Source organism: Ambystoma mexicanum, chromosome 6q, assembly GCF_040938575.1.
Source record: "Ambystoma mexicanum isolate Mex_15411 chromosome 6q, UKY_AmexF1_1, whole genome shotgun sequence".
In the NCBI taxonomy this organism is placed as follows: domain Eukaryota; kingdom Metazoa; phylum Chordata; class Amphibia; order Caudata; family Ambystomatidae; genus Ambystoma; species Ambystoma mexicanum.
The window spans coordinates 1,408,428,541-1,408,455,391 of record NC_090937.1 but is presented as its reverse complement, the minus strand read 5'-3'; the positions used below and the strand labels follow the sequence as shown (position 1 = coordinate 1,408,455,391).

Below are 26,851 nucleotides of genomic sequence, written 5' to 3'. Positions count from 1 at the left end.
ACACCACCCGGTGGAGCCCTGCTGAACCGTCTCACCACTTTTCCCGACGACCGAGGAGAACTCCTAACAGAGTGGCTCCTTCCCTTGACTGGTGGGGACAACCAGTTTTCGCCTTCTTTTCGCTTCTCGAGGTATCTCGTGGCCGCCTTGCCAGTGCCAAGCACCCCGGCAACCGGAACCCCACCACTTTTACCCCAACCACGAAAGTCGGTACCAACCCTTTAACCGGAGGACTCCGCGGCTGGTTTCTTCCCGGGCAGTGCTACGACCTTTCTCTTCTGCTCTTCAGCGAGATATTCTTCTCCCCTGACCGACGTCGAGCCTTGCTGTCGCTGCCTGGAACAACTGCCCCCGCTGGAGGATCCTTTCCGCTTAAGGTACTGTGTTCCGCCTGGCTTCCCTTGCCACCGACTGTACGGGGTAGATTTAGTCCCCGGCTTTCGAACCTGGGAGTGCCTGGGACACTTTGGCTAAACTTTCTGAGCCACTCTAAACTCTTTTTGACTCCTTGCAAGACTTTGAATCTCTAACTAACAGTGTGATCTTGGGCACATTTTCGCTCCGGCTACTCTAAGAGTGGGCCCTGCCTAGTGACTTTTGCTCACCTGTGACTTTGTGCTTCTTTGAGCCTATTGCAAGTGTTCTGGACCTTAGAGTGGTGTGTTTAACCCATTTCTGTTTTTTCTCTCCCTTTCTTGGAAACTACTAGAGTGTCATCTAACGTTAAGCACTCACCTCTGTTTTAATTAAGTGGTGTTAACCTAGAGTTGTCTAGATAGGAGAAAGGATTGAATCTACTTTCATTATAACTGTGTTTGAAGTGTTTACTATAATTTGCTAGAGTGTTTTTAACTTATGTGTTTTTAAATAAATAACTATATACTTTTGAAACCAAGCTCTGGTCAGTGTTTGCTTGTGCTATTGTGTTTTGGTACATATTGTGTATACTTTGCATACTGCCTAACTCTTCTTGAGAGAAGTCTGACTGCTCAGCCACAGCTACCAGGTAAATCTGGGTGGTACAGACTGCTACCAAAGGGGTTTACTGCTCTACCTGTAGTCTTAAATCTTTTGCAGTGTTCCCCAAGGGAACTGCACAGGTTTCTGCCTAACACTGGTGTACAGCGGTGGGATTTGTATTGAGTATACATTTTTTTGTGCTTTAGATACCTTAGTGCAACTAACCACAAAGCTTAGCACTGAAAAAGTAAAACCTCTAACATGTCAGTTATAGAAAGCTATAGTCAAGAGTCCCTTGCAGCCAAAACTGCTGATTGTTTAAGAGTGCTCTGTAAACATAAGGATCTCCTGACTAAGGGCAAGAAAATGGAGCTGATTGAAAGATTGTTAGCTAACCAAAGTCTGGGTGATGGTTCAGAGGAACCTACCACTCCAGCAACTGTAGATGACAGTGTTGAAGTTAACATGGAGCAAAATGTTGATGTTTCTGAGGAAGAGTCAGAAGAGGAGGGTGAGGCTGTTGTAACTGTCCCCCCTAGGCCTCTGCCTGCTCTACCTGCTGTGCCTACTGGACCTTTACCAGGTCCCACATTTAGTCCTCAGTACTTTGAACTGGAGAAAATGAAGCTAGAATTGGAGTATAAGAAACTTAATGCTCAAACTGACAAAGAACTAAGGCTAAGGGAAATGGAGCTCAAGTATGACTTAGAAATGAAGAAATTATCTGTTGAGAATGTTTCTCTCTCTGGCTCCTCTAGAAGTTCCAGTCCTAAAAGACCCCGGATGCCTAAAGAATTGGTTGGTATGTATGAGCCTAAGTTGGATGTGTTGGATTGGTTGTCTCTGTTTGAATATAATCATGGGCTCCAGAACATCACAGGAAATGACTTACTCACCTGGTTGTTCTCTAGGCTTCCCCCTGTTGCAACTGATGTGGTAATGGAGATGGGGGAGGAGGATAGGAAGGACTATGAATGTGTGAAACTAGCTTTGATAGCTAGGTTTGGGAAGACCCCTTCCCAGTATCTTAAGAGGTTTAGGAGCCTCAAAAAGCATGATGGTACCCCTTGGGCTACCTGGGTGAATGAATGTTTGAAAAACTTAGAGGGATGGATTAAGGGTTACAAGGTGAACACTTATGAAGGTATGAAGAATTTGTTTATGTTGGAGACTATTTATGATGCCTGCTCTCCTGAGCTCAGACAACACTTGGCTGATTCCAGGGAATTGGATTCCCGGAAACTAGCTAAGGCTGCTGACTTGTGGGTTGCCAACAGGGCCACTCACAAGGATTCTGGGGTAACTCAGAAGAAGGATGGGGAGAAACAGCCTAAAAAAGACTCCAAAGAGAATTCTAATAATTCCTATCCCAAAGAGGGCCCCAAACCACAAAATAACCAGGGTAAGCCACATGGGAAACCTAGTCAGGCTACTGTACCTTCTGGCCACAAGCCAGAAGGAGGTCAGAACAAGCCACCCTTCCAGAGAGCATTTGGACAATGCTATGTCTGTCAGGGTACTGACCATATCAAAGGAGATCCCAAGTGCAAGGGTAAACCTGCAGGGATCAGCACAGTCTCCTTAGCCTTCACTCCTGAGGATGAAGTACAGATGGCTAGTGCCCACTTTGAACTCTTTGCTGAAGAACCCTTGGGTCTTCAAGCAACTGTAAACTTAGAGCCTATGGGTCTGGTTAGTCCCCAGAATAGGGTTGTGTATAACTCCCTACCTGTTAACTCTAAGGTGTATTATGTGGACAGTGTTCTTGTCAATGGCCAGGATACTCCTGCCAGGAGAGACACTGGGGCCAGCAGAACAGTAGTGGATGAAAGCTTCTTTCAACCTGAGGATGTGGCCAAAGCACCCAAAGGTCCCACTAAGATGTCTGGAGGCCCTGTCCAAATGGTTCCTATCCTACCAGCCCTCATTCAGTGTAACAACATGACAGTGAGGATCCCTGTCAGTGTTCAGACTGAGGTACCTGGGAAGGTCCTGTTAGGGAATGACCTAAGAACTCTAGGAGTAGTGTCACATACCCCCAGGCCTCCCAGTATGGAGAAGCAGAACTTAACCAAATTGGCTAGACAGGCTACCTTGAAGGACCCTTCTAAGCCTGTGGGACCCTCTACTGAGAACCCCACTACAAGCCCTGGTGTTAGTAAGTTGACCTCTAACCCAGGCACATTTCAGGATAGTATGCTAGGAACATGGGCGCCCCAACCAAGCTCCATCATTGTTCCCCTAGTCTCAGAGTCTCTGACTCCCCCTGCTTCTGAGGAAGAGGTGGATAGACCAACTAGGCCCCTATCTGGACCTGAGAGAACTGGTAATTCTCAGTGCTGGTGGAAAACCAGAAAAGAAAAGTCTAAGGCCAAAAACCTTCAGACTGTTGGACCTTCTACTGAAGACCCCAACTCAAATCCTAATATTAGGGGGGAAACTCCTAAAATAGGTAAGGGTAGATCTAAGAGGAAGGGGAAGCAGGTACATTGCCTAACCCCAACCCCTCCAACCAAGAGGCCTAAGACCCAACCTGCTCCCACAAGAGAGGTGGTGAGGAACCTTGGAGGCCCCTCTAGATCTAAGGGAATCCTTTATAAGGACCCCTTGAAAAAGCCTAACATAGGTTCAGAAGTTGTACCAACTTCTGAGGGACTGGTCAACCAGATCCCCTATAACAAAAAGACTGATGTTCCTCAAAGGGTCTGTAGGTCCGTTAGCTTGCAAAAGAAAACCTTTGAGTTCTCCATTGAACATAGGTCAAGGTGTCACCATCAAAATGCTGATGGACTCTCTAGGATGTATATCATCGACTAGAGGTATGAGGTTCATCCAGGAGTGGATTAAATCCTCCTGTCCCTTAGTCTGGGGGGGGCGAGTGTTAGGGAGAATTCTCTGTTTAGGCTGAATTTCCCTACCTAGTGAGTCCCCCAGCAGCTTTGCTGGATTTCTGGGGTTTAATTTTTTTCTCCTGCCAAGAGTGAGACTCTTTTACCCTCACTCTTGGACATGTTGAAGTGTGTTTTCTTGGTTAAACCTTGTGTTGAATGGGCTATGGGGTCTTTTACTCCATAGGGCCTCATGTATTTTTGTGATGTGGGTCACACAGCACCCTCTGTGCCGTGACCCAGGGGTGTCCTAGGGACTCCCCAACATAGACTCCATACCCTGGGACTGACTACTGTCTCCCAGGGCATGTAAAGTCACCAAAGACTTTGCTAGTCTTGAATCCTGAACAGAACCAGTACAAACCATCATATTGTGGACGTACTGGCTGGGGCAATTCGATTGCCCCAGGGTCTGTTAGTCGAGGGGGCACGTCTCCGTCCCCCCTGATCGAGTTTTGGCTGGTGGCAGTGGAAACTACTTTTTATATTCGACCGCGAATATTTCCCTATGGGATTTCCCATTGTTTTAGGCTAACACATTTAATTATTTATTTACGGTAGCCTTAAACATACCGCCGGTTTATATATTTATTTTTATAACTCCGGTTGGGACTTTTTGCCAAAACTTGATTCTAAAATGGCGTTGGTGTTCGCCTCTGTAACTCTGACCCAAAGTGGAGCCCTTTGTTCCACTTTTGGCGGGCTTCTCCACAGAAGCCCTCCAAAGTGGTGCCACTCTGTCTGGGGTACTTAGGAGGGGTGGAGGGGGATTTAGGCACCCTGGACTGAGTTACCTTGGTAACTCAAGTCGCACTCCGTCCTGATTGGCCCAAGTGGTGAGCCGCCCGGCTCACCACTTAGCATGTTTGAGTGACAGCTAGGCTGGGTGAATGGGGGTTTGCTGCATAAAAGCAGGGCTTTGGGGACTGGGACTTCAGAAGTCGCCACAGGACCAAGAATCCGACGAGGGAAGAGCTGAGCCGACCTGCTTCGACGACACCACCCGGTGGAGCCCTGCTGAACCGTCTCACCACTTTTCCCGACGACCGAGGAGAACTCCTAACAGAGTGGCTCCTTCCCTTGACTGGTGGGGACAACCAGTTTTCGCCTTCTTTTCGCTTCTCGAGGTATCTCGTGGCCGCCTTGCCAGTGCCAAGCACCCCGGCAACCGGAACCCCACCACTTTTACCCCAACCACGAAAGTCGGTACCAACCCTTTAACCGGAGGACTCCGCGGCTGGTTTCTTCCCGGGCAGTGCTACGACCTTTCTCTTCTGCTCTTCAGCGAGATATTCTTCTCCCCTGACCGACGTCGAGCCTTGCTGTCGCTGCCTGGAACAACTGCCCCCGCTGGAGGATCCTTTCCGCTTAAGGTACTGTGTTCCGCCTGGCTTCCCTTGCCACCGACTGTACGGGGTAGATTTAGTCCCCGGCTTTCGAACCTGGGAGTGCCTGGGACACTTTGGCTAAACTTTCTGAGCCACTCTAAACTCTTTTTGACTCCTTGCAAGACTTTGAATCTCTAACTAACAGTGTGATCTTGGGCACATTTTCGCTCCGGCTACTCTAAGAGTGGGCCCTGCCTAGTGACTTTTGCTCACCTGTGACTTTGTGCTTCTTTGAGCCTATTGCAAGTGTTCTGGACCTTAGAGTGGTGTGTTTAACCCATTTCTGTTTTTTCTCTCCCTTTCTTGGAAACTACTAGAGTGTCATCTAACGTTAAGCACTCACCTCTGTTTTAATTAAGTGGTGTTAACCTAGAGTTGTCTAGATAGGAGAAAGGATTGAATCTACTTTCATTATAACTGTGTTTGAAGTGTTTACTATATTTTGCTAGAGTGTTTTTAACTTATGTGTTTTTAAATAAATAACTATATACTTTTGAAACCAAGCTCTGGTCAGTGTTTGCTTGTGCTATTGTGTTTTGGTACATATTGTGTATACTTTGCATACTGCCTAACTCTTCTTGAGAGAAGTCTGACTGCTCAGCCACAGCTACCAGGTAAATCTGGGTGGTACAGACTGCTACCAAAGGGGTTTACTGCTCTACCTGTAGTCTTAAATCTTTTGCAGTGTTCCCCAAGGGAACTGCACAGGTTTCTGCCTAACAGTCTTAGTTCCTCTTTTTTAAAAAACTTTTGTTCGGACCCTGAGACTGGCCCCTGTGGTGCTGCTCGATTGTGCACCCTTGGAACCTTTGTGGTTCTGGGGGGGGGGGAGCCCTCCGCAATGGCTCACGCCCTTTCACAGGGTTGACTGCTCCTGTGCGCCGTCGGCCGTGTAATGCCTTTTCTGGGCTCTGTTCCGCTTTCCGTTGCTTGCGCGTCCTGGGGCTGGCCGGCACCGACCAGTGTCGGGTCTCGCAATGCTTCCCCTGAATTCCTCACCATGCCGCCTTAATTAGTACTGGGACCACAGTGTTTCCGTGCCCAGAATCGCACCTCTGTAATGGGGCGTGCGCAAGGCTTCCCTTCGCTTCTCCTGTTCCGCGTAGTCCGGACTGTGCTCCGCATTAATGCATAGTTCGGTGTCCGCCCGGCTTGATACAATGTTGCGCTTCGGCTCACCGTGCATGCAGCCACCCGGAGCCATCTTCAATCCCACTCTCCGCGGTCGATGCAGCAGTTAGGCGAGCCGCTTCAGACCATCTTGAGTTCTGTGGCGGGTGCCGTGTCCCTTTGTCTCAGCAGGTCTGCCATCTTGACGCCTTTCGTCTCGGGGACCCTTTACGTTCCAAGGCGATATCTTCTCTTCAACGCATCCGTTTTGGGCCGCCAAGGGCTCAATAGATGCGTTTCATGTTCCGGTCCTCTCCCATATAGTTATATATTAACACAACATGTGCGGCAGGATCATTGTCGAGTGTCCGGGAGCCCACTGGGTTTGCAGCCTATTCCATGGCTGCTAAACCACGCCCTCCCAAACAGCTTTTGAAAGTTAATACACATACAGTATTCAATTATGTTTGCTATTTGGTTGACATAATACAATAGGAATGTTATGTTTACCACATATCCTGTTTTATGTATGTTGCCATGTTTGTCTTGTCTTAGAATCTTTATAACATGTTTGCTTTTTAATTCAAAGTTGTGTGTTCCTTTGTTTCAGGTCTTGGGATGGTAACACCCATTAACGACCTGAGGGGTTCAGATTCTATTGCTTACGAGAAAGGTGAAAAGTTACTTCGATGCAAATTGGCTGCATTTCACAGACTGGCCGATCTCTTTGGGTGGTCTCAGCTCATTTACAACCATATAACTGTGAGTATGACCAAAGAAGAGATGTATACAAACAAATTGGGTCACTGTATTATTTTGTATTTCTTCCGCATTGAGTGAAAATGTCCCATTTTATGGAAAGTATCTGGCAAACCTGTTTCCCGTCATTTTAGCTTTGATGGATGAAAGCATGTGCTGCACATGTTTTGACTTTTGGGTTGAGCATGCTGCTGTAGTTTTTGTTAGGCTTTTGCAGAGTGCAGAACACCAAAGGAAGGCAGTATTCTTTCAAAGGTAATGGGACAGGGACCGAGAATAAGCAAAGTATTAATCAAGTGAAGTCCCAAGTCAATGAAACATAAACGGACAAGCAAAATTAAGAAAAACATAAAATCATGTGATAAAGAAGCAGAATAGGAATATTGAATATATGGTAAATTACACACAAGTGTCAATTAACATTTGCAAAGCACATGGTAAACATTGTTACAATATAATGTAGAAATTAATTCAGAGCTACTGCGTGTGATGAGTGTAATGGTAACTATTTATGGTCTTCGGAAAGTGGGGTTTGAGTTTAGAATCCCTGGACTTGCTGCAAAGTATTTAGGGTGTGTCACATTAGTAGTTTGCCCAGCCTAATAGAATTTTTTGTTATACCAAAAACATGAGACTGCTGCCACGGGTTGATAACAAGGTGGTTAAAGATTCGAAACCTACCTGTGTCAACCAGGAATTTAAACAATGAATGAATCATTCCAAAGAGGTTAAAAAGCCAGAAAAAATACGCATGTAATGTAGTCGTAAAAAGTAAAGTATTGTTTTACTGATATTTATGCATTGAGTAAAAACGAATACATAAACATTTCAAAATATGTCTCCCAAATTATCAGATTTAATGCTCAACATTTTGTGCCCAGTATTCTAGATATGTATCTACAGTATGAGAATATGCTGTAGTCATCCAAAGAAATAAAGGAAAATAGATTGAAAAGAACAATTGGTGTAAAGGTGCAACAGACCTTCTATTCCAAAAGTGTACAGGACCAGAGCTGGTCTTAAATGGGTGCAAAAGATGCAGTGCGTACTTGAAGGTTCAATCTTATTTTTTTGACAAACTAAAAATAAATATTCACTTGAATAGAAAAGGAACACAGTCATGAAACCATGTCATTCAAAAGTCTAAACAAGTAATATTCTGCAACAAAAATGTCCAATCAATCACATGTCTAAACAGGTATGGAATAAATCAGTGTTTTACAACCAAAATCACTAAGTGATGTCTATTAAGAGACAGAACACCCCTACATTCAGTAGTGGTTCATAATAATATTGAGGAATAGTCCCACACAGTTTCCAGTGGGATAAAATAACCTTTATTGCAGGTCATGAAGTACACACCCCCAGCTCAACCTTACACCTGGCTGGCTAGTGCAAACCGTAATGGAAGCAACATTAAGAGTAAACATTCTCTGGCCACAGGCAGGCTATGACACCCTGTTCAGAACTATATTACACTGTGACATTCCACATTGAACTATACTACATCATACACAATGAACACCCAGCTCTCTATGAATAGCAAGCATGGCCATAACTATTTACATACAGTGAGACAACTTCATAACAAATATCACAGTCTACTCGCCAACATGTATAAGTGCAAGTGCAAGTGTCATGCTGGACATCTGAAGGGAACCAATACCACATGTAACCAGTAAAAGTTTTTTGAAGGGATTGTGTCCTCAGACGTATTCCTTATCTTTGATAATAAGTTTCCAGCTTGCTGGCCTCAGAAATGTTTACTGTAGAGGCGGCTGCGCGTCGACGTCCGCCGAGTCGATGTCCTTCGACGGCCACCGTATCGGCGCTGACGTCACCATGCCCATAAATAGTAACGCGCTGCGTCCGTTGCTCAGTTCCATTTTTCCGCGCTTCGTGGGGCCTCGGAACGTCTTTGCTCAGTTCAGTCAGGTTAACTATCTATTTCTACTCGAATATACCTTATCGTTCTCAATGGCTTCTTCATCAGAACCGACGACGCTGCGATCCGGCTTCAAGAAATGTCGAGACTGCAGTAAAAAAATGTCAATAACGGATCCACACAGGATCTGCTTATGTTGCTTGGGATCCGAGCACCATTGTTCGGAGTGTGAGGACTGCATGTCCATGACGGCGAAAGCCTTTAAGGAGCGCAAGGGGAAGCTCGAGAGAGGTAAGTCAACCAAAACCTCCTCGAAAGTTTCGTCGGCTGAGTCGAGGCATTCGTCTCCTCGTCGTCGAAAACATTCCCATTCTTGATCTCGAAGCAGCTCCCACCATTCGTCGAGATCAAGACACTCAGAAAAGAGACGTCGAAGGTCCCATTCCTCGTCGTCTTCTGTGTCCCCAGAAAGGGTCTCCTGTCCCACTAAACACAGTTCTCAAACTGAGTGGGAAGAATTCAGAAAGAAAATGTTAAGCGTCTTCGAGAACGCAGCCTCGACCCCCTCGAAAACAGCTGAGGGTGATACCCCGGGTGAAAAACCCAAAAAATCAAAATGCTGCGAGTTGCAGCACCCGGCGAAACATTCCACCCGAGAGCGCCACGAGCCATCGGGTAAGAAGGCACCGTCTTCGTCGTCGAAGATTCCTTCGACGCACGGATCAGCGCCATCGACGCCGTTGTCGAAGGGTTCCTCGACGCATCACTCGATCGACTCGACGCCATCGTGGACGCCGGCGCTGATGAAAGAGAGGACCAAGGCCACTCCACAGGCAACGGTGATTTCAAGGGCCTCCGGCACGACGCCGAGACCGCCGTCGATGCCCTCGAGTAGGATCCCAATCCTCTCGAGTTTTTCGAGACCCCTTCCAGTTTTTTCGACGCCGTTTTCGGCGCCTTCGAAGCCTGTTACATCAGCGTCAACGACATCGACGTTTTCTCGTCCAATAACGACGAGTTTGGCTCCTTCTGCCTTAGAGATGGGTTTTACTCCATTTCACAGGTCAGAGTACCCTGGACTTTCTTCAAATTATGAAGAGGGGGCAGATTCTGACCAGGAAACATTCGGGTTACAGAGGACCACACTGCCTATTGCAGAGGATTTCACCTCTGAGGAAAGAAGGCTGAAGGACCTACAGGAGTCACTACATGAGGCAAGTGGACTGGACACTTCCCCAGAAGTGGAATTTGTTAAGCTAGACCCTGGGGAACATGCCGAAAAACCCTATAGAACCCTGATGGCAAGAATTATTGAGTTTATGGGTTGGTCTGCGCCTTCACCTGTTTTTCAGCAGGACGACCTAACAGATATATTAGACAAAGGCCCACAGGAGGACCCGGTGTTCCCCTTCCATGCAGCCTTACAAAGGAAAATTGCATCAAATTGGGAAACTCCCGAAGTTATCCCTGCAGTCAATAAAAGATTGTCAGCCAAGTATAGGGTAGCGGCTGCTGACCCTGAATACTTATCAAAACACCCGACTCCAGAGAGCCTGGTGGTTCAAGCGGCAACTTCATCTAGCAGTAGGACCGCTTACCCTACTGTCCCAGAGGATAGAGATGACAAGAGGTACGACTCTATGGCGAAGAAAGTTTTCTCTGCCTGTAGTATGGCGTTGAAGTCCATCAACGCCACCTGTACGCTCGCCATGTTCAGTCACACACTATGGGAGTGTGCTTCATCAGCGGCTGACTGCATACCCGAAGGAGAGGAAAAGGAAGCCTTCCTTAACATTATTAAAGATGGCAAGGATGCCATGTGCAAATCACTTCAAACTGGCATCGATTCTGCTGACAGTATCAGCAGGGCCATGGCGGCAAGTACAACAATCCGCAGGCATGCGTGGTTGCGAAAGTCGGGCTTTGCTCCAGATGTACAGGCCAGACTTTTGAATATGCCCTTTGACGACTCTTCATTATTCGGTAAAAAGGCTGATGACAGTCTGGAAAAGTTACAGACTTCTAAAGCAGCAGCAAAATCTTTAGGAGCTGCTATCCGCCAACATTCTTTTCGCCCCTCAGGAACCTCTGGAAGAGGAAAGTCCTTTCTCTATTATTCCGCATTCGGGAAAGGCAGAGGACAGCCGGCTCAAAGAGGCCAAAGGAGATCCACCCGAGGTGGACGGGTCAAAGGTACTAAGGCCGCAGCAGCAGCAGGTGCCTCTTTACCCTCTGCATCTGCATCAGCCGCCCCCAAACCACTCTGAGGCCGTTTCACACAATACACCTGTAGGGGGCAGGTTAACTCATCATCTGACGGAATGGCAGGCTATAACTTCAGATGCTTGGGCATTGGAAACAATTGCCCAAGGTTACTGCCTACCCTTTCTACACATCCCTCAGAGTCATCCACCGGGGAACAGCTCTCTGAAAGTTTCAGATCCGCTCCTCTTGCAGGAAATTATAGACCTGCTAGAGAAATGTGCCATAGAACCGGTACCTGTAGCGGAAAGGAACAAGGGCTGGTACTCCCCCTACTTTCTCATACCAAAGAAGGACGGAGGACTGAGACCCATCCTGGACTTACGAGAATTTAACAAGTTCCTCAGGAAGGACAAGTTCAAGATGGTAACTCTCTCTCAGATCCTTCAGGCCCTCCAGCTTCAGGACTGGCTGGTATCTTTGGACCTTCAGGATGCTTATTTCCATGTGCCAATCCATCTCAAACACAGGAAATACCCGAGGTTCGCAATTGGCGACTCTCATTATCAATTTCGAGTTCTGCCATTTGGGCTGACCTCCGCCCCGAGGGTCTTCACCAAGCTGATGTCGGTAGTGGCGGCGAGTCTAAGGAGGGAAGGGATCCACGTCTACCCCTACCTGGACGACTCGCTGATCAGGGCTGTATCTTCGGAACAGGCCCAGGCCCAGCTAGAATATGTCTGCCACTTCCTTCACAGACTGCGCTTCTCCCTCAATTTAAAGAAGTAACAGATGATACCATCACAGAGACTCCAGTTCATTGGAGCGGTCCTGGACACTACCCTGGGAAAAGCCTCGCCACCAGAGGTGAGGGCTCAAGATATTCTACAGATGGTCACCAAGTTTCAAAATGCCCAATGTCTCCCAGCCTTCGACTTTTTGAGGTTGCTAGGCCTCATGGCATACTGCATCTTCCTTGTGCCAGAGGCTCGCCTGAGAATGAGATCTCTTCAGTGGGCACTGAGAAGTCAGTGGTCGCAATTCTCAGGGGGAATGACAGATCTCCTCCGGATTCCGGACAAGGTGGCCTACGACCTTCAATGGTGGGCCTATCCAGAGAACATCTTGAAAGGAGAACTGTTTTGGCAACCATGGCCGGAGATAACAGTAGTCACAGACGCCTCACTCACGGGGTGGGGAGCCTATGCCAACGACTTGACCATCAGCGGTCGTTGGTCTCCATCGGAGTCCAGACTACACATCCACCTATTAGAGCTGAGAGCAATCAGACTAGCGCTGAAAGCTTTCCTGCCATCAGTACAGGGGAGAAATGTCCTGTTACTGATGGACAACACGGTGGCCATGCACTACCTCAACAAAAGAGGAGGCGTAGGATCACTGCCACTGTGCAGAGAGGCGATGCAGCTCTGGTTTTGGGCAATCCAAGAAGGAATCTCTCTATCGGCTGTCCACCTAGCCGGAGAGAAGAACTTGACAGCGGACGCTCTGAGCAGGCAGAGCACAGTCTCCCACGAGTGGGAGCTAGCTCAGGAAATCCTTCAAGAGATCTTCACCCTTTGGGGAACCCCTAAGGTGGATCTGTTCGCCACAAGCAACAACAAGAAGTGCGATCTCTTCTTTTCAATGGAATTTCCCCCGAGAGGAGCTCTTGGAGAAGCGTTCGTAGTGGACTGGGATTTCCCACTCCTTTACGCGTTCCCTCCAGTCCCTGTTATTCCTCAAATAATCAGGAGGTTGAGAAGATTCCGGAAAACCATGATCCTAATTACCCCGGATTGGGCCAGGAGAACGTGGTACCCGGACCTTCTAGATATGTCCATCTGTCCTCCAATCCGTCTTCCACTCAAAGTGAATCTTCTCTCGCAGAAGCGAGGTCAGGTTCTTCTTCCAGACACCAGAACCCTCAACCTTCACGCTTGGCTTCTGAAAGGTTGAGGTACAAGGATTGGGATCTCCCTGATGACGTCATGGAGGTGTTGCTTTCGGCCAGAAGACCGGAAACAAAGTCTTTATACCACTGCCGTTGGAACAAATTTTGCAGCTGGTGTAGGGAAGAGAATATCAACCCTTTTTCATGTGGTACACCAACGGTGTTATCGTTTCTGCTCTACTTGGCAAACTCAGGCCTTCAAGTGGGCACTGTAAAAGGCTATCTTGCAGCGCTTTCTATCTTCAAGCGCACTGCGATGGAACCATCGTATTTCAAAATTCCTCTAGTGGTACAATTTCTCAAGGGACTAACTAATGTTTACCCTCCAAAACCATTCCAGGTTCCCTTATGGGACTTCAATTTAGTTTTAAACTTCTTAATGGGCACTCCATTCGAACCACTTCACTCTTGTGCGCTGAGATTTCTCACGCTTAAAACTGTCCTATTGGTAGCACTAACATCTGCTAGGAGGGTGAGCGAGCTACAAACCCTCTCCTGTAAACCCCCACATACAATCTTCCACAAGGACAAGGTTGTCCTACAGGTGAAGCCTAATTTCCTCCCAAAGGTGGTTTCTGAATTTCATATTACTCAGAAAATTACCTTGCCTTCGTTCTACCCTCCTCCCCATCCGGGGAAAGAGGAGGAAAGGCTACATAGGCTGGACCCTAGGCGAGCTCTCAGCTTTTACATCAGCAGAATGGCTAGGATCAGGCAAGCAGACCAACTGTTTGTAGGATACTCAGGTCACAAGTTGGGACTACCTATAACAAAACAAACCATCTCCAGGTGGATTATTTTGGCCATCCTGGAATGTAATAGACTAGCAGGGAAAGAGCCACCCCAAAATCTCAGGGCTCATTCAACCAGGGGTATCGCAGCCTCTTCGGCTCTCCAAAGAGGGGTACCGGTCCGGGACATGTGTGGCTGCCACATGGTCGTCCGCACATACATTCACAAAATTTTACAATCTGGATTCCTCCACTGCTCAAGAGACCAGATTTGGCAAGGCCGTATTAAATTCGGTCCATCCCTAAAGGGATACATAGCACTCTCACTCCCGCCTCCAATTACATGCCACTGCTATGGGAGTCTATCAAAGATAAGGAATACGTCGGAGGATACAATCCCTTCGAAGAACAAGTTACTTCTTACCTGGTAACGTTCTTTAGACGGGATGTTCCTCTGATGTATTCCTTATCGCCCATCCCGACCATCCCCGCAGTGATAACTTCCCTTGTGGTTGCAGCTTACGCTCCTTCAAGGTCACTAACCAATTCAGGCATGACTTTTCTTATGCTACAAAACGGAACTGAGCAACGGACGCAGCGCGTGGCTATTTATGGGCATGGTGACGTCGGCGCCGATACGGTGGCCGTCGAAGGACATCGACTCGGCAGACGTCGACGCGCAGCGCCCTCTACAGAAAAAATTTGCGAGGCCAGCAAGCTGGAAACGTATTATCAAAGATAAGGAATACGTCGGAGGAACATCCCGTCGAAAGAACGTTACCAGGTAAGAAGTAACTTGTTCTTCAGTGCCATTTCTTCAGCCTTGGAAGCATACACCAAAAGTCTTTTTGGCCATCAGAGGCGGGGTTAAAAAGAAAGGTGAGGGTTAAGTCCTCTGAATATTTTTCTGGTATTCTAGTCAAGGATGCACAGTCACAGTAAATTACACCCTTGCATCAGCGTCTTCTTTATACGGCACATTTTATTTTTTAAGACTAGGGTTGTCTGTGATGCTGTTTGGTTTTTTTTGCGAGGCTTTTGCAGAGTGTAAACCAAGGGCCTATCGTCTTTAGAACAGAAGATGGTTTTACAGGTCAATCATTATTTCTTATAAAGTATACACAATAAATTAAGTCAACAATTATTCATTGTGAAAGGTGCCATCAGGGTTTGCTACGAAGACAGTTGAATGAAATGAGGACTGGTATTTTGTGCTCAAAATAGTGAGTGCCAAAGTTGAATTTGACAGGTGGATGCTTAGTTTAACTGGAGGCGAGTTGGGATTTTCAAATGACGTCCAGGAAGGCATTGCTGCAGTGAACTCTGGGAATGACTAGAGCCAGCAAAAAACTCTACAAGTCAGTTTGGCAGATGTAGTTATAGATGTTTTTCAGCAGTCTCAAAAGTGTAAATTATATTCATGCATCTGGAGCCTTCCATTCTTTTTTTACGTTTCTTGAATTTTTTTTAAGATACTGCTTAGACATATACCCCCTACCCACTTTTCTCCCCAACCCTCCACCACACGGTTTTTCACTCTTAGGAGTGAAGTTTTTGCATAATTGCATAAATGCTTAGTGAAAATGTTACTTGTCAACTGCTAGGCTACCACTTGTTCCATTACTGAATGTACGCTGTAATGTATTACTCCCTTTTTACAGCTCACAGGCAAGTATTTTGCAATCATTTGGTCAACTGATATGCACGTGATTTCCCACCCTATCCCACACCGATAATGCAGGGTTCGAAATTGTTGGGAGCTATTTAGTTCCTGCTTCAAGTACTAGGACAGCATGGTTAGCTTGAAACCAACAGCTACCAGGAGCTACATTTGGCTCCCCAGGTCAACTGGTTCCTTACAAACATGCATATGTGGCATAAACAATGCTAATAAAAAATAAATGACGTATCTGGTACACATTTAAGCATAATGGATAATATTTTTGGGCAAATAGTTTAAGTGTGGATTTCCTGTGGAAGTTGCGTTGCACTGGGTCCTCGCTCCTGGTTCGCCATCAGTAGCTCCTGCCTACTGGGTAATGCCCAACACCCAAGAGCTGGTTTTAGCTCCTGTTCATTGAATCCTTATTCATGTCGAGCCCTGTAATTCCTTCCCCAATGCCCCTTTTTTCATATTTTTTACCATGCTCCGTAATATTCTGGATTGTGCTGGAGGAAGGAAAGTAAAAAAGACAGAACAGCTGATGCCATTAATAAAATAATTATTCTGGGGGTGCTGTTGCGTGGCAGAGTAGATGCACTCCACAGTGGCTTTACCCGAGGCCAGGTGTCCATGTCTGAAAAGTGAATTCCTGGCACTGATCGGACCCATCCAAGAGTCGCGAGAGTCGGTGGCTACAATTCTGAGACACGTCCGCCTCAAGTAGCCAGTGGGAGCAGCGTGGAAACTTGAGGAACACCATGGAGGACAGGCCAAGAAGGCGTCCGTGGCCGAGTGACTTGGAGGCAGACAGCCTGGACAAGCGGTGGGGGCCTATGTCCCGGGTTCTCCGGCCTCCCTCCGGTGATTGTACAGGCTCTCCTGGGCCGGGGTGTGCTGTCAAGATCAGAGGAGAGTGGCGCCAGGCCCCAGGGGCTGGTGGAAGAACCTGGAAAATCATCAGAGTTTAGAGAGGTGCCGGTGAAAAGAGTGGCAGCATAACCCAAAGTAGGTGAACGGCGGGGATAGGGGTATCTCCCCCTGCCTCCCCGTCCCCCCTCGAAGGCACAGACTGGAAGAGGAGCCACCAGGGGCCTAGATTAGCAAAGAAAACACTGTGCAGTAAAGGGAATACTCCATGAAGGAACGGATCCCAAAAGGGAGCAACAGCCAGAGATACCCCCCCCTTCCCTCAGATGCAGATGCAGTTTGGGGAGTAAAGCAAGCAGATGCAAGCCATCAACTGACCAATAACATTTGGGGCCGTGTAAGTCACTGAAGCGGCCTATCCTGATAAAGTGGAATGATAACAGTAAAGAGTGCAGAGCAATGGTGTTCTCCTGGGTGCTGACATCAGCGGAGTCAATGACTAGGGGTAAGGAGAAAGGCCAGAAGGCAGGTGGACAGACCAAAATGGAGGCCTACACAACAGGATGGGCAAACGAGCATGCACCACCGCTGCCACAAAAGACAGAGGGAGCAGAAGGGAGAGGAGATTGAGAGTCCTGCGATACACTAGACATCCTGATAGCAATTCAGCCCAAAACCCAGCTGCAGCAAAGAATAGACCCATTGGATCTCGATGTAGGGCTCCTCGAGCAGTATCTAAGCAAAGTCTTTTTGAAAGTCGCAGAAGATTGCATCTCAACATTGCAGCGTGCAGTGCTCCCTCTATGAGGGGATGTGCATACCATACTTAAAAGAATGAAGCAGCTAGAGAATAGAATTGAAGATGCTGAAGCAAGGTCAAGTAGAAGCAACCTACGCCTGACCGGTCTACCGGAAAGAGCTGAATGGCCCTTCATGTAACTGTATCTAAAATAATGGATTCAGTAATGGATGCAACCGCAAGGGCTGTCAAAGTTATTTTCCTTTGAACAAGACCATACATTCCGAGGAGAGATCCTTACCCGGGGCGCCACCCAGTAAGTCATTGCCAAGTTGCTCAATTAGAGACAGAGATGTCATTTTGCAAGTGACTAGTGTAAGGAACTCATGGTGGCAACAGTAAAGACCGACACACGTGATCACAGTTCAAGGGGTTTTATTAATCTTTAAAATGGGTGAGATAAACACCTAATCTAAACCTAATTCTAAGATGGGAGCAAGCCAAGACCATCAAATAATAATAAGGCAGTCCTAGTGGCGTCTTGTCAAAGAAAAAGGGCCTATACTAAAAAAATCTATTGCCAATTCCTTGCTGCTAAATTCCAAAAAGAGTGTGTGATAATGTTCACCAGAAAAGAAAGAAGTATTAACAAAATGAAAAGTCAGGTTGGTATGGCTGGGTTCTCCCTTACCCACATTTGAAGCACGGGCCAAGGCAGGACTCTCGAGCACAGCACACTCCTTGCCTCGCCAGCACGAGGTTCACCGTTCAGTTAAACGATATCCTTCAGAAGCAAAGTCTCCTTCTTGCAAAAGTCTCTTGCCCTAGAAGACTGGCTGATTCAAAGAAAGAAACTGACAAAATGTTCCGGGGGGGGTGCTGTTGAGCAGCCCAAAGATGCCTGCCTAGCCCTGTAGCTCCGTGCTGAACCAACAGACATCCTTCTGCCGTGGCAGATCCCCGGGACCCTCCACCCTGAAATTTAACCCACACGAAGATTGAAGTAGTGGGCCTCTGCGGTCCAAAAATCAGACACAACAGACCATTCTGCGAGCTGTTTGAGCTCCATGCTCCACTGCGCCCATACAGGTGAGCCCGCTGCTGAGCCCACACTGCTGAGGGCACCACGTTACCTGGGCGTACACCCCGGACCCCTTGTCACCAGAGGCGCCTTCTTGGGGGGCGCAGTGCACCTGCTGAAAGTGGCCCTTGGGGTCTGCATGCACGCTGCTGTGGCTATGGCGCATCACGGCCACGTGTTAAGGTGTGTGTCCCTAGGGCGGACAGCACCTGTCGAGGCGGGGCTCTTGGATGACGTCTGTACTGGAGAGGCCAGGCTGAGGGACTGATCACTGGCTAGGGTACCAGGTAAGTGCACCGGTTTATCTGGAGCGGTGACCACCAACGGGTGGGATGACTTCAAGGGGCGAGGTACCCCAGAGAGCCAACGGGAACCCAGTAGGCAGGAGACCTGGGAATAGGGATTGGCTCGCCAATGGTAACAGGAAAGTCTAGGAAACCAAGGAGTGAATAAATGCAGGGTGGGTCCAAAAGGCAAGAGGGACTAATTCCTGGCAGGCAGCAAGAAAAGGCTCCCAGATAACCCCAGGAGGGCAGGATTCGGGAGAGCCAACGTGACCGGACCCAGGAATGAGAGCAGGCAAAGGACCAAGAACAGGAACTCAGGCTGGAGGCAAAACGGAAGGTAGGCGCTGCTACGGCTGGTCAGGAACAAACCGCGTTAAGACGCGATTTGTTACCTGACACAGCCGCTATTTACATCCCTCGGCATGAAGCCGAGGCGTGGAACGCAGGCCGCCCTGCGCATGCGCAGCCCGTAAACCCCGGAGCGACAACGAGGCTTGAAACGCAAGCCGTTGGACTCCGCGGGCCGTGGCGCATGCGCACAACGGATACTATCCGAGGAATCGGGCGCCGGGAGACTCCTCTCCCTGCTAACCGAAACCTCGGATAGATCCTCCAGGACCGGGAGCGTCTCTCCCCCCAGGTAGGTGGCCTAACACCACGTTGAGGAGGGGCAGGTGCAGTATGTTTTCTGAGCAAAACAGACAGGCCAACCCGAACATCCTCTGCTCATGACTGATCCTGCACGCCCACTCTGGACACAAATCCTTTACTATTGGGCACTCTCTGGCCACTGGAAAACATTGCCTGCAGACGTGCACCGCCATCTGCCTCTTTTACTGTGGATGCCTGCTGCTCCCTGGATCAGCTGACAGGCCATTTGGCCCCTTTGCCTTGCTGGGATTGCACGTTCACTGCGAAGACCCGGCCCACTGGTCTGTGCTGCGCCTCTCCCCAGTGAGGCACCTCATATCCAGAGCTTGTGAGTATGTGTAACGCTCACTTGATTCCCGCAGAGGCGCCGGTCTTGACTGGGTGAATGCCGTATCTTCAAAGGTGATGTGTAACACACGGTTGGCTCTTTGGGCTGGACCTCTGTGCACTGTATGTCTGACTCGAAGAGTAAGATGTCTGCAGATAGAAAATATGGGATTAATGAACTGGGGTTATTGGGTGCCTCTCTCCTCTTCCCTTTCTCTTCTCCTGTAGAACCCCAAAGGTTAACGCCCTCACCTTAGGTAAGTGAACGCCAAGCTCTCCATCTGCCTCGGGGCAGGGTGCCGTAACCAGTTTCTTCACTGGATAAGGGTGCAGGCCTCTTGACCTCAGAGGACTGCTGTCCGTCGTTAACTGCACGAACGGTAAGTTCTGGGCACTTCAAATGTCTTAAAAGTCTTTTGTAATGATATCTCTTGTTTTGCAGGGTTCCGGCGATGGCGGATGGCGGGCTGATGAGAGTTGAGGATCGAACCCGCGTGAGGAATAGAAGCGCCTGGAAGCACGTAAGTAAGCGCTTGTAGCCTGCTTCACGATGCGCACTAACTGTCCCTTTTATCTTGCAGGTACAAGTTCGGAGCTTTAGAGAAGCTGAAGGGTGCTGGAATACCCACTGGATTCGGCGTGGGAAGGAGTAATGGCACGTGAGTAATAAAGTTGCCCAATGTCTTTAAACGCACCTTCTTTTGTCTTTCAGATGCGGGATGCAGCGCTGAAGGCCTCCGGAGTGTGCGAAGAGCTGGTAAGCTTTTTGTCTTTCAGATGCCGGAATGCAGTGCGAAGACCTCCGGAGCATGCGAAGAGTAGGTAAGCCTTTGTCTTTCAGATGCCGGAATGCAGCGCGAGGCGTTGGTGACAGCCGATGGACCAGTTAAGAGATGCGCTGCCACTGAAGACCGTAGTGCTAACCTGTTCTTTCTTTGTCTTTACAGGTGCGGCTGAAGACTGGATTCCAGGATGGTAAGCCTTTGTTCCCTTAGGCCCAGGATCAGAAGCAGAAGACACGATGAGCGTTCTGCTGCAGAGAATGCAGAATAACGCAAAGCAAGATTCATCCATCGGGTATGGTTTAAATAGCCTCCTGTAGTGCTTAGGTGTCTCCTTCCACAGCCACGCCTAGGTAAGAAAAGAGTTTCTGCTTTCCAGAAGAGTTCCAGTGTTCTGAACCTATGGAGTGGCTCCTGCCCCACCCAACAGGAAAAGTAGTCCCAAACAGAAGAGGATCAGGGGTTCAACTGGCAGGTAAGTAAGCAGCATGGTCTGCTGCAGGTAAGTCCACCCAAGCATTATGAGCCCGGCGCTTCCAGCGCTGGGACTGGGCATCTTTATGAGCCTGGTGCCACTGGCACCAGGACAGGGTCCAAAAGGTCCCAATTGGGACTGGCTGGCACTCGGAACCGGGGTTATGGGTCTGCTTCCAAGGGAGTCGGGCAAGTCCTGATCTTTTGGAAGCAGAGATCATGACAGTATGCAATCCTCCCTAACTGTCCTGCACTCTTGCCCTAACACAACTGCTTTGAGGGGCTGGGCACTGTGGGTCTCACTCTCCCCTGGATTTTACCTCCCTGGTGCGCCATATCAAGCTTCATAGGCGCAGCTCTCTGCATGTGACTGAGAGCATAGGGGGCCTGCACGCCGCACAATTCGCCCCTCCATTCAGTGATACTCTGACTTGAGCTGGGGGTACTGTGCAACACCATGCAACTGGTACCAAGCCCAGGGCACCTCTCCATCTTGGATGCCATATCTCCTCCAGCTGAACGGTACGGGTCCCCCTGCCTGGTGTACTGACTTAGAGCTCCCTGCTCTGGATCTCGGAACCCTCCCGTCTCCGCCTTGTGCAGCACCTAGGTGAACTGCCACCATCAGGTTCTGGGCACGCCACACTCTCATACACGCGCTGCCTGCTGGATCACTCAACCCCTGTCTGCATCTAGGAGCCCTGCTAGGCGTTGCGATGTCTGCCGGTCCCGCGGCGCAGGTACAACCAGCGCTATGGATAAGTTTGCTAAAATAACACCCAGGCCCAAACAGGGAAAGCCCGCCTCCACCCATGAGGACGTGGACGCACAGCGCACAGGTGGACACGCCCGCCTCTGACCTCACTACCATTATGGTATCCATGGCCAAGAACTTTGCCTCCTTACATGAAACACTTGATGACATTAATGCTAATGTTGCATCACTTTGAATAATGCTAGACCAGCATGGCTTCAGGATTACGGAGGTGGAAACTAGGATCAGTGCCAACGAGGACGGAGTCGCTGCACTGCAGTATACCGTGTTCACCTTTGTCAGAGACATGAAATCAGTCAAAGCTAAATGTGATGATTTGGAGTCTAAATCGCATAGAAATAACATACTCATAGTAGGGGTCCCGGAGAATGCGCTCAAGGGCTGTTTGGAGCTGGCAACTGAAAATCTGCTCAAGGACCTGCTGGGAGATCCCACCCTGTCCCCTTTTTTCTCAGTGGAGCGGGCACATAGTGCGCTGGCACCGCACCCCAAACCTGGCGACTTTCCAAGACCAATTATAGAGAAAATTTTAGGCTATATGGACAGAGATCATATACTCCGTCTCGCACGAGAAAAGGGCGAACTCAGACTCGATACGCAGATTGTTAGGATCTTCCCTGACTTTTCCTCTCGAGTACAACAAGAGCGGTGCCAATTCATCGGTGTTAAAAAACTGCTCAGCGAAAGGAACATTACCTACGCCATTCTGTTCCCTGCCCGTCTGAAGTTCACCTTTAATAACAAACTGTACTTCTTGACTGTAACGGATGAGGCGGTGAAATTCATCGAAGCACACGTACCTTTACAGGCCCCTGCTGATGATCTAATGAAGAATGATTGAGCTAAATATGGGGATTTTTCTCCTCTCAATTCTGGATGTCCCACTTTTCTTGTTCATGCTACATATGTCCAATGAGTACCCTGCATCCCTGACAAAAAGTCCCTATGTGCTTCTATGACCATGGACCAACGGCTCAGACTGATAAATTACACATTGATGCCCTGTGTGGTCTATTCTAATCTGTCTATCCGTGGGATGTGTCGCACAGATGGACACTGATCCCGCCTTAATATTTCCGTACTATTGCTTAACTCCACCTGTGCTACAATTCATATCTGTTTGCAACTTAGAAACTTGACTGCTTCACATTTACTTCACGAGGTGGAGAGGGTCGGCTGATCGCCACGTCTACTGAGAAAATTGTAATGGTTTCCCATATAAGTTGGCATCACGGCAGCGGCACACCCCACTGCAACTGCAACCTTGTTATGATGTTCATGTCTCACACAAGCCCCGGTTGGGCCGGTGCAAAGGTTTGGCTATGTTGGGGTAGGCTCGCCTCTTGGGGGTCTGGGGAGGGGTACAGACACACTGCTGGTTGGGGTTGGGCAGTGAGGGCGAAGGGGGAGTGGGGGTATACTGAAAAACGGCAGAGTATGTAGGGCACCGCATACTATGGGTAGATTACATTGCTACGTTGCCGGAGACATATGGCACATACAAAGTCACCTGTGCTGCGATGTTCCTTGAATTGATGGTATGGCCACCCAAATGATGTCATGGAATGTGCGTGGAATAGGCAATTACACAGGGCTCGGAAGATCACTGCATATGCGCAGAGACATGGGGTGAAGATTCTCCTATTGCAGGAGACACACGCTCGTGGCCACCTCGCCTCTACCCTGGCGCCATCCTGGGGCTCAAATAGATTTTTCTCGACGTACTCCACACAATCCAAAGCAGTGATGACGTTAATCCACAAGTCTGTTAAATTTGTATTGAAGAGAAGCCTTATTGATTCCGAGGGGAGATAAGTTATCCTTCACTGTACACTAGATACCAGGGAATGTCTACTAGTAAATACTTATGGCCCGAACGTCGACACCCCGAATTTTTTGATACAGTGGGCGCTATACTACTGGGATATATTGCAGTCCCGATTTATAGGGGGGGGTACATGAATCTTATATTTGATAATTTCATGGACAGAACGGGCACAGCGTCTAGGGTCCTCTCACGTGCGGCCAGGACACTACACGCACATATGGCTACACTTGGTCTGCAAGATGTCTGGTGGGCACTCAAGCCTCAGTCGCGCGAGTATACTTCTTACTCCTCGGTCCACGACAGCTCATCTAGAATAGACCTATTCCTGACCACGGGCGGCTTAGGCGGCAGGGTATATTGGCACACACCCTCTCCGACCATGCACCTGTGATGCTCAGTGTGGAACTGGGGTCTCTTCCCCCCCCACCCTCCGCAACTCCTAGCATTTCAAGTCTGAAGTGCTACTCGATGTAGTGTTCAAGGGGGAGATGCTCTCGGACATAAAGACCTTTTTTGAGTGCAACTTCCGATAAGACACTTCCTCCGGGATTAGGTGGGAGGCCTTCAAGGTTTATATTAGGGGCATGGCTATCTCCCGAGAAGCAGGGATACTGAGAACCATCAGGAATGATCTCCAACTCTCCAAAACCAAACATAAGGATCTGGAGCGTGAATGCGCAACACCGTCCAAGTTAGCCCAAATCAGAGCGGGACTGGAAACGTTTGAAACTCATGCCATGCGAGAAATAAAATATCTGGCATGACCAATCGCAGCGAAGAAATATGGGGAAGGTGAAAGACCGGGGAGGACGCTGGCCAGGCTTGCTCGTGCGGAAGGGGGTAGAGCCCAGATCGAATGCATCAAGGACGTGAGTGGGACTCAACAGTGGTCGGACCAACAGATGCTCTCGATATTTTCACAATTCTACGCCGAACTGTACACTCCACCACACGAACATGACACACAAGACATCTTGGACCGGCTTGATCAAATCCCCATGACTTACATATCCCAGTCAACCCGGGAGCAGCTAGATGCCCCGTTGTCACTAGACGAAATAGTTCAAGCCATCACTGACCTCCCCCGCGGTAAGGCCCCGGATCCCGACGGACTCACCTCAGAATTTTATCAAGAAAATGTTGCAATACTAGCGCCTTTACTGCTGGAGGTCTGGACCGATGCATTACGCGAATACTCCTTCCTTCAATGCGTGTAGCAATTATCACAGTCCTCCTTAAACTAGCCAAACCTAGTGACGAATGTGGGCCTCTCTCGCTCATAACACTAAAATACTGGCCAAGGCCCTGGCTAACAGATTCCTCCCGGCTATGCCTCTCGGTTATGCCATACCGCGTCCACGACGACCAAAGCGGCTTCGTACGTGGACGCTCTACGACCTATAACATCAGAAGGCAATTTAATGTCCTTTCAAGAATAGACCAGGATGTGCAGGCAGTTGCGGTCACGCAAGCGCACAACAAGCCTTTGATATGGTCTTGTGGCAATATATGTGGGCGGTTCTGGAGAAAATGGGGCTGGGCCCAAATATGATTCAATATATCCAATGATTGTACACGTGCCCTACCGCCAGAGTCTTGGTCAACTCTGACCTCACAACCCATAGAGCTAGGGAGGGGCACACGTCAGGGCTGTCCCTTTTCCCCCCATCCTCTTTGCATTAGTCATTGAGCGTCTGGCAGATCCCCCTGACATAATATCGCTATATGCGGACGATGTCCTGCTAAACATCAGGGATCCATCCACCTACCTGGACCCCATACTGAGGGACATAATCAAAATAGGTACCTTCTCTGACTTCACCATTAACTACACGAAATCCAAGATATTCCCCCTCACCAGCCTAACCCAGCAACCGAACTGTGAATACCCCCTCTGCTGGTCCCCCGATGGTGTCAGATTCCTGGGAGTCCAATTAGCACTATCTCGATCTGCTTTGATCACCAATAACTATACCACCGGCGCAAAGTACTTTGAATCAAACGTGACAAGATGGCGGGCCCTACCACTATCCATGGCTGGTAGGCTATCATTGATTAAGATGATCTTAGTTCCAAAACTTGTATACATTTTCAGCACTGTACCACTCTGGCCAGGGCAGAAATACTTTGATGATCTACACACGATGGGCTCAATTTCTAAGGCACACGGGTGCGGTCAGAAAGAGATGGCGACATATGGCCTTACCTTACGAGAAAGGAGGGTTTATAGCTCCTGACTTATGCTTCTAATGGATCCATCGGTGGCAGTTGTTCCTCGCAGCGTGTGCAGTTCGTGGTTTCGACCAGTGGAAGAGAAGATCTCGTCGAGGAGGAAACTTGGAGTCGTTGCACTGCCCAGGGCAGAGACCAGCCGCGGAGTTTGTCGGTTAAAAGGTGCGTTCCTTTTATTCGCGGTCACAGTGGTGAAGCTTGGCTATCCGACCGCCGGGGTACTTGGCTCAGGCGATTCGACCAATGGACATCCTGGAAGACGAATGGCGAACTGGTTGTCCCCACCAGCTCAAAGGTAGAAGATTCTTACATCAGAAGATCTTCTCTTGTCGTCTGGAAAGTGGTGAGGTCGTTGCAACAGGGCTCCACCGGTGGTGTCGTCGTTGCAGAGGGCTCAGCTTCTCCCCTCTTCGGATTTCTTAGGTCCTGTGGCGACTTCTGAAGTTCCAGTCCCAAAAGCCGTGCTTTTATGCAGAAAACCCCCCATTCAACAGCCTAGCTGTCACTCCTACATGCTAAGTGGTGCGCCGGGCGGCTCACCACTGGGCCAATCAGAACAGAGTGCGACTTGAGTTGCTAAGGCAATGCAGTCCAGGGTGCCAATTCCCCCACCCACACATCCTGTGGAACCCAGACAGAGTGGCACCAGTTGGAGGGCTTCTGTGGAGAAAGCCACCAAAAAGTGGAACAAAGGGCCCGACCTTGGTTGGAGTTACAGAGATGGACACAAACTACATTTTGGAAAAGAGTTCTGGCGAAAAGGCCCAACCGGTGATTTTATATTAAATAAATAAACCAGCGGTATCTTTAACAACACACCAAAAAAGTGGTGCGTTTAAAATCAATGGGAAAATCCTATAGGAAATATTTTGCGTGGTAACCTCTGCGACCAGCCAGAAACTCGACAAGGGGGGACTGGCAGTGCACCTTTGGAAACCGACCCAGGGGCAATCTAATCAACCCCATCCACTACTTGCACAATATGATGGTTTGTACTGGTTCTGTTCACAAGTTTGCACTAGTAAAGTCAATGGTGACTTTACATTCCCTGGGAGATAGTAGTCAGTCCCAGGGTATGGAGTCTATTTGGGGGTCACTATGTTACTGCACTGAGGGTGCTGTGTAACTCATAAACTAAAACAGATGATACCCTATGGATTAAAAGAACCCATAGCCCATACGCACACAATAAGTCAAAGACATACCTCAAATCATGCCTAAGAGTGGGAGGAAAAGAGTCTCACTCTTAGCAGGAGAAAACAACAAACCCC

At 48.7% G+C, this 26,851-nt stretch overlaps 1 protein-coding gene across 17 annotated transcripts in view; it reads left to right on the top strand.

Moving 5' to 3' along the window:
• The window catches only part of LOC138516732 (alpha-adducin-like), a 1,440,750-nt gene that overhangs the window by 335,660 nt on the left and 1,078,239 nt on the right, over positions 1–26,851 (top strand). For all 17 annotated transcript variants that reach the window (XM_069632078.1, XM_069632071.1, XM_069632077.1 and 14 more), the window contains exon 4: positions 6,957–7,108. In XM_069632078.1, coding sequence (XP_069488179.1) covers positions 6,957–7,108 — 152 coding nt within the window. The remainder of the gene's footprint in view (positions 1–6,956; positions 7,109–26,851) is intronic.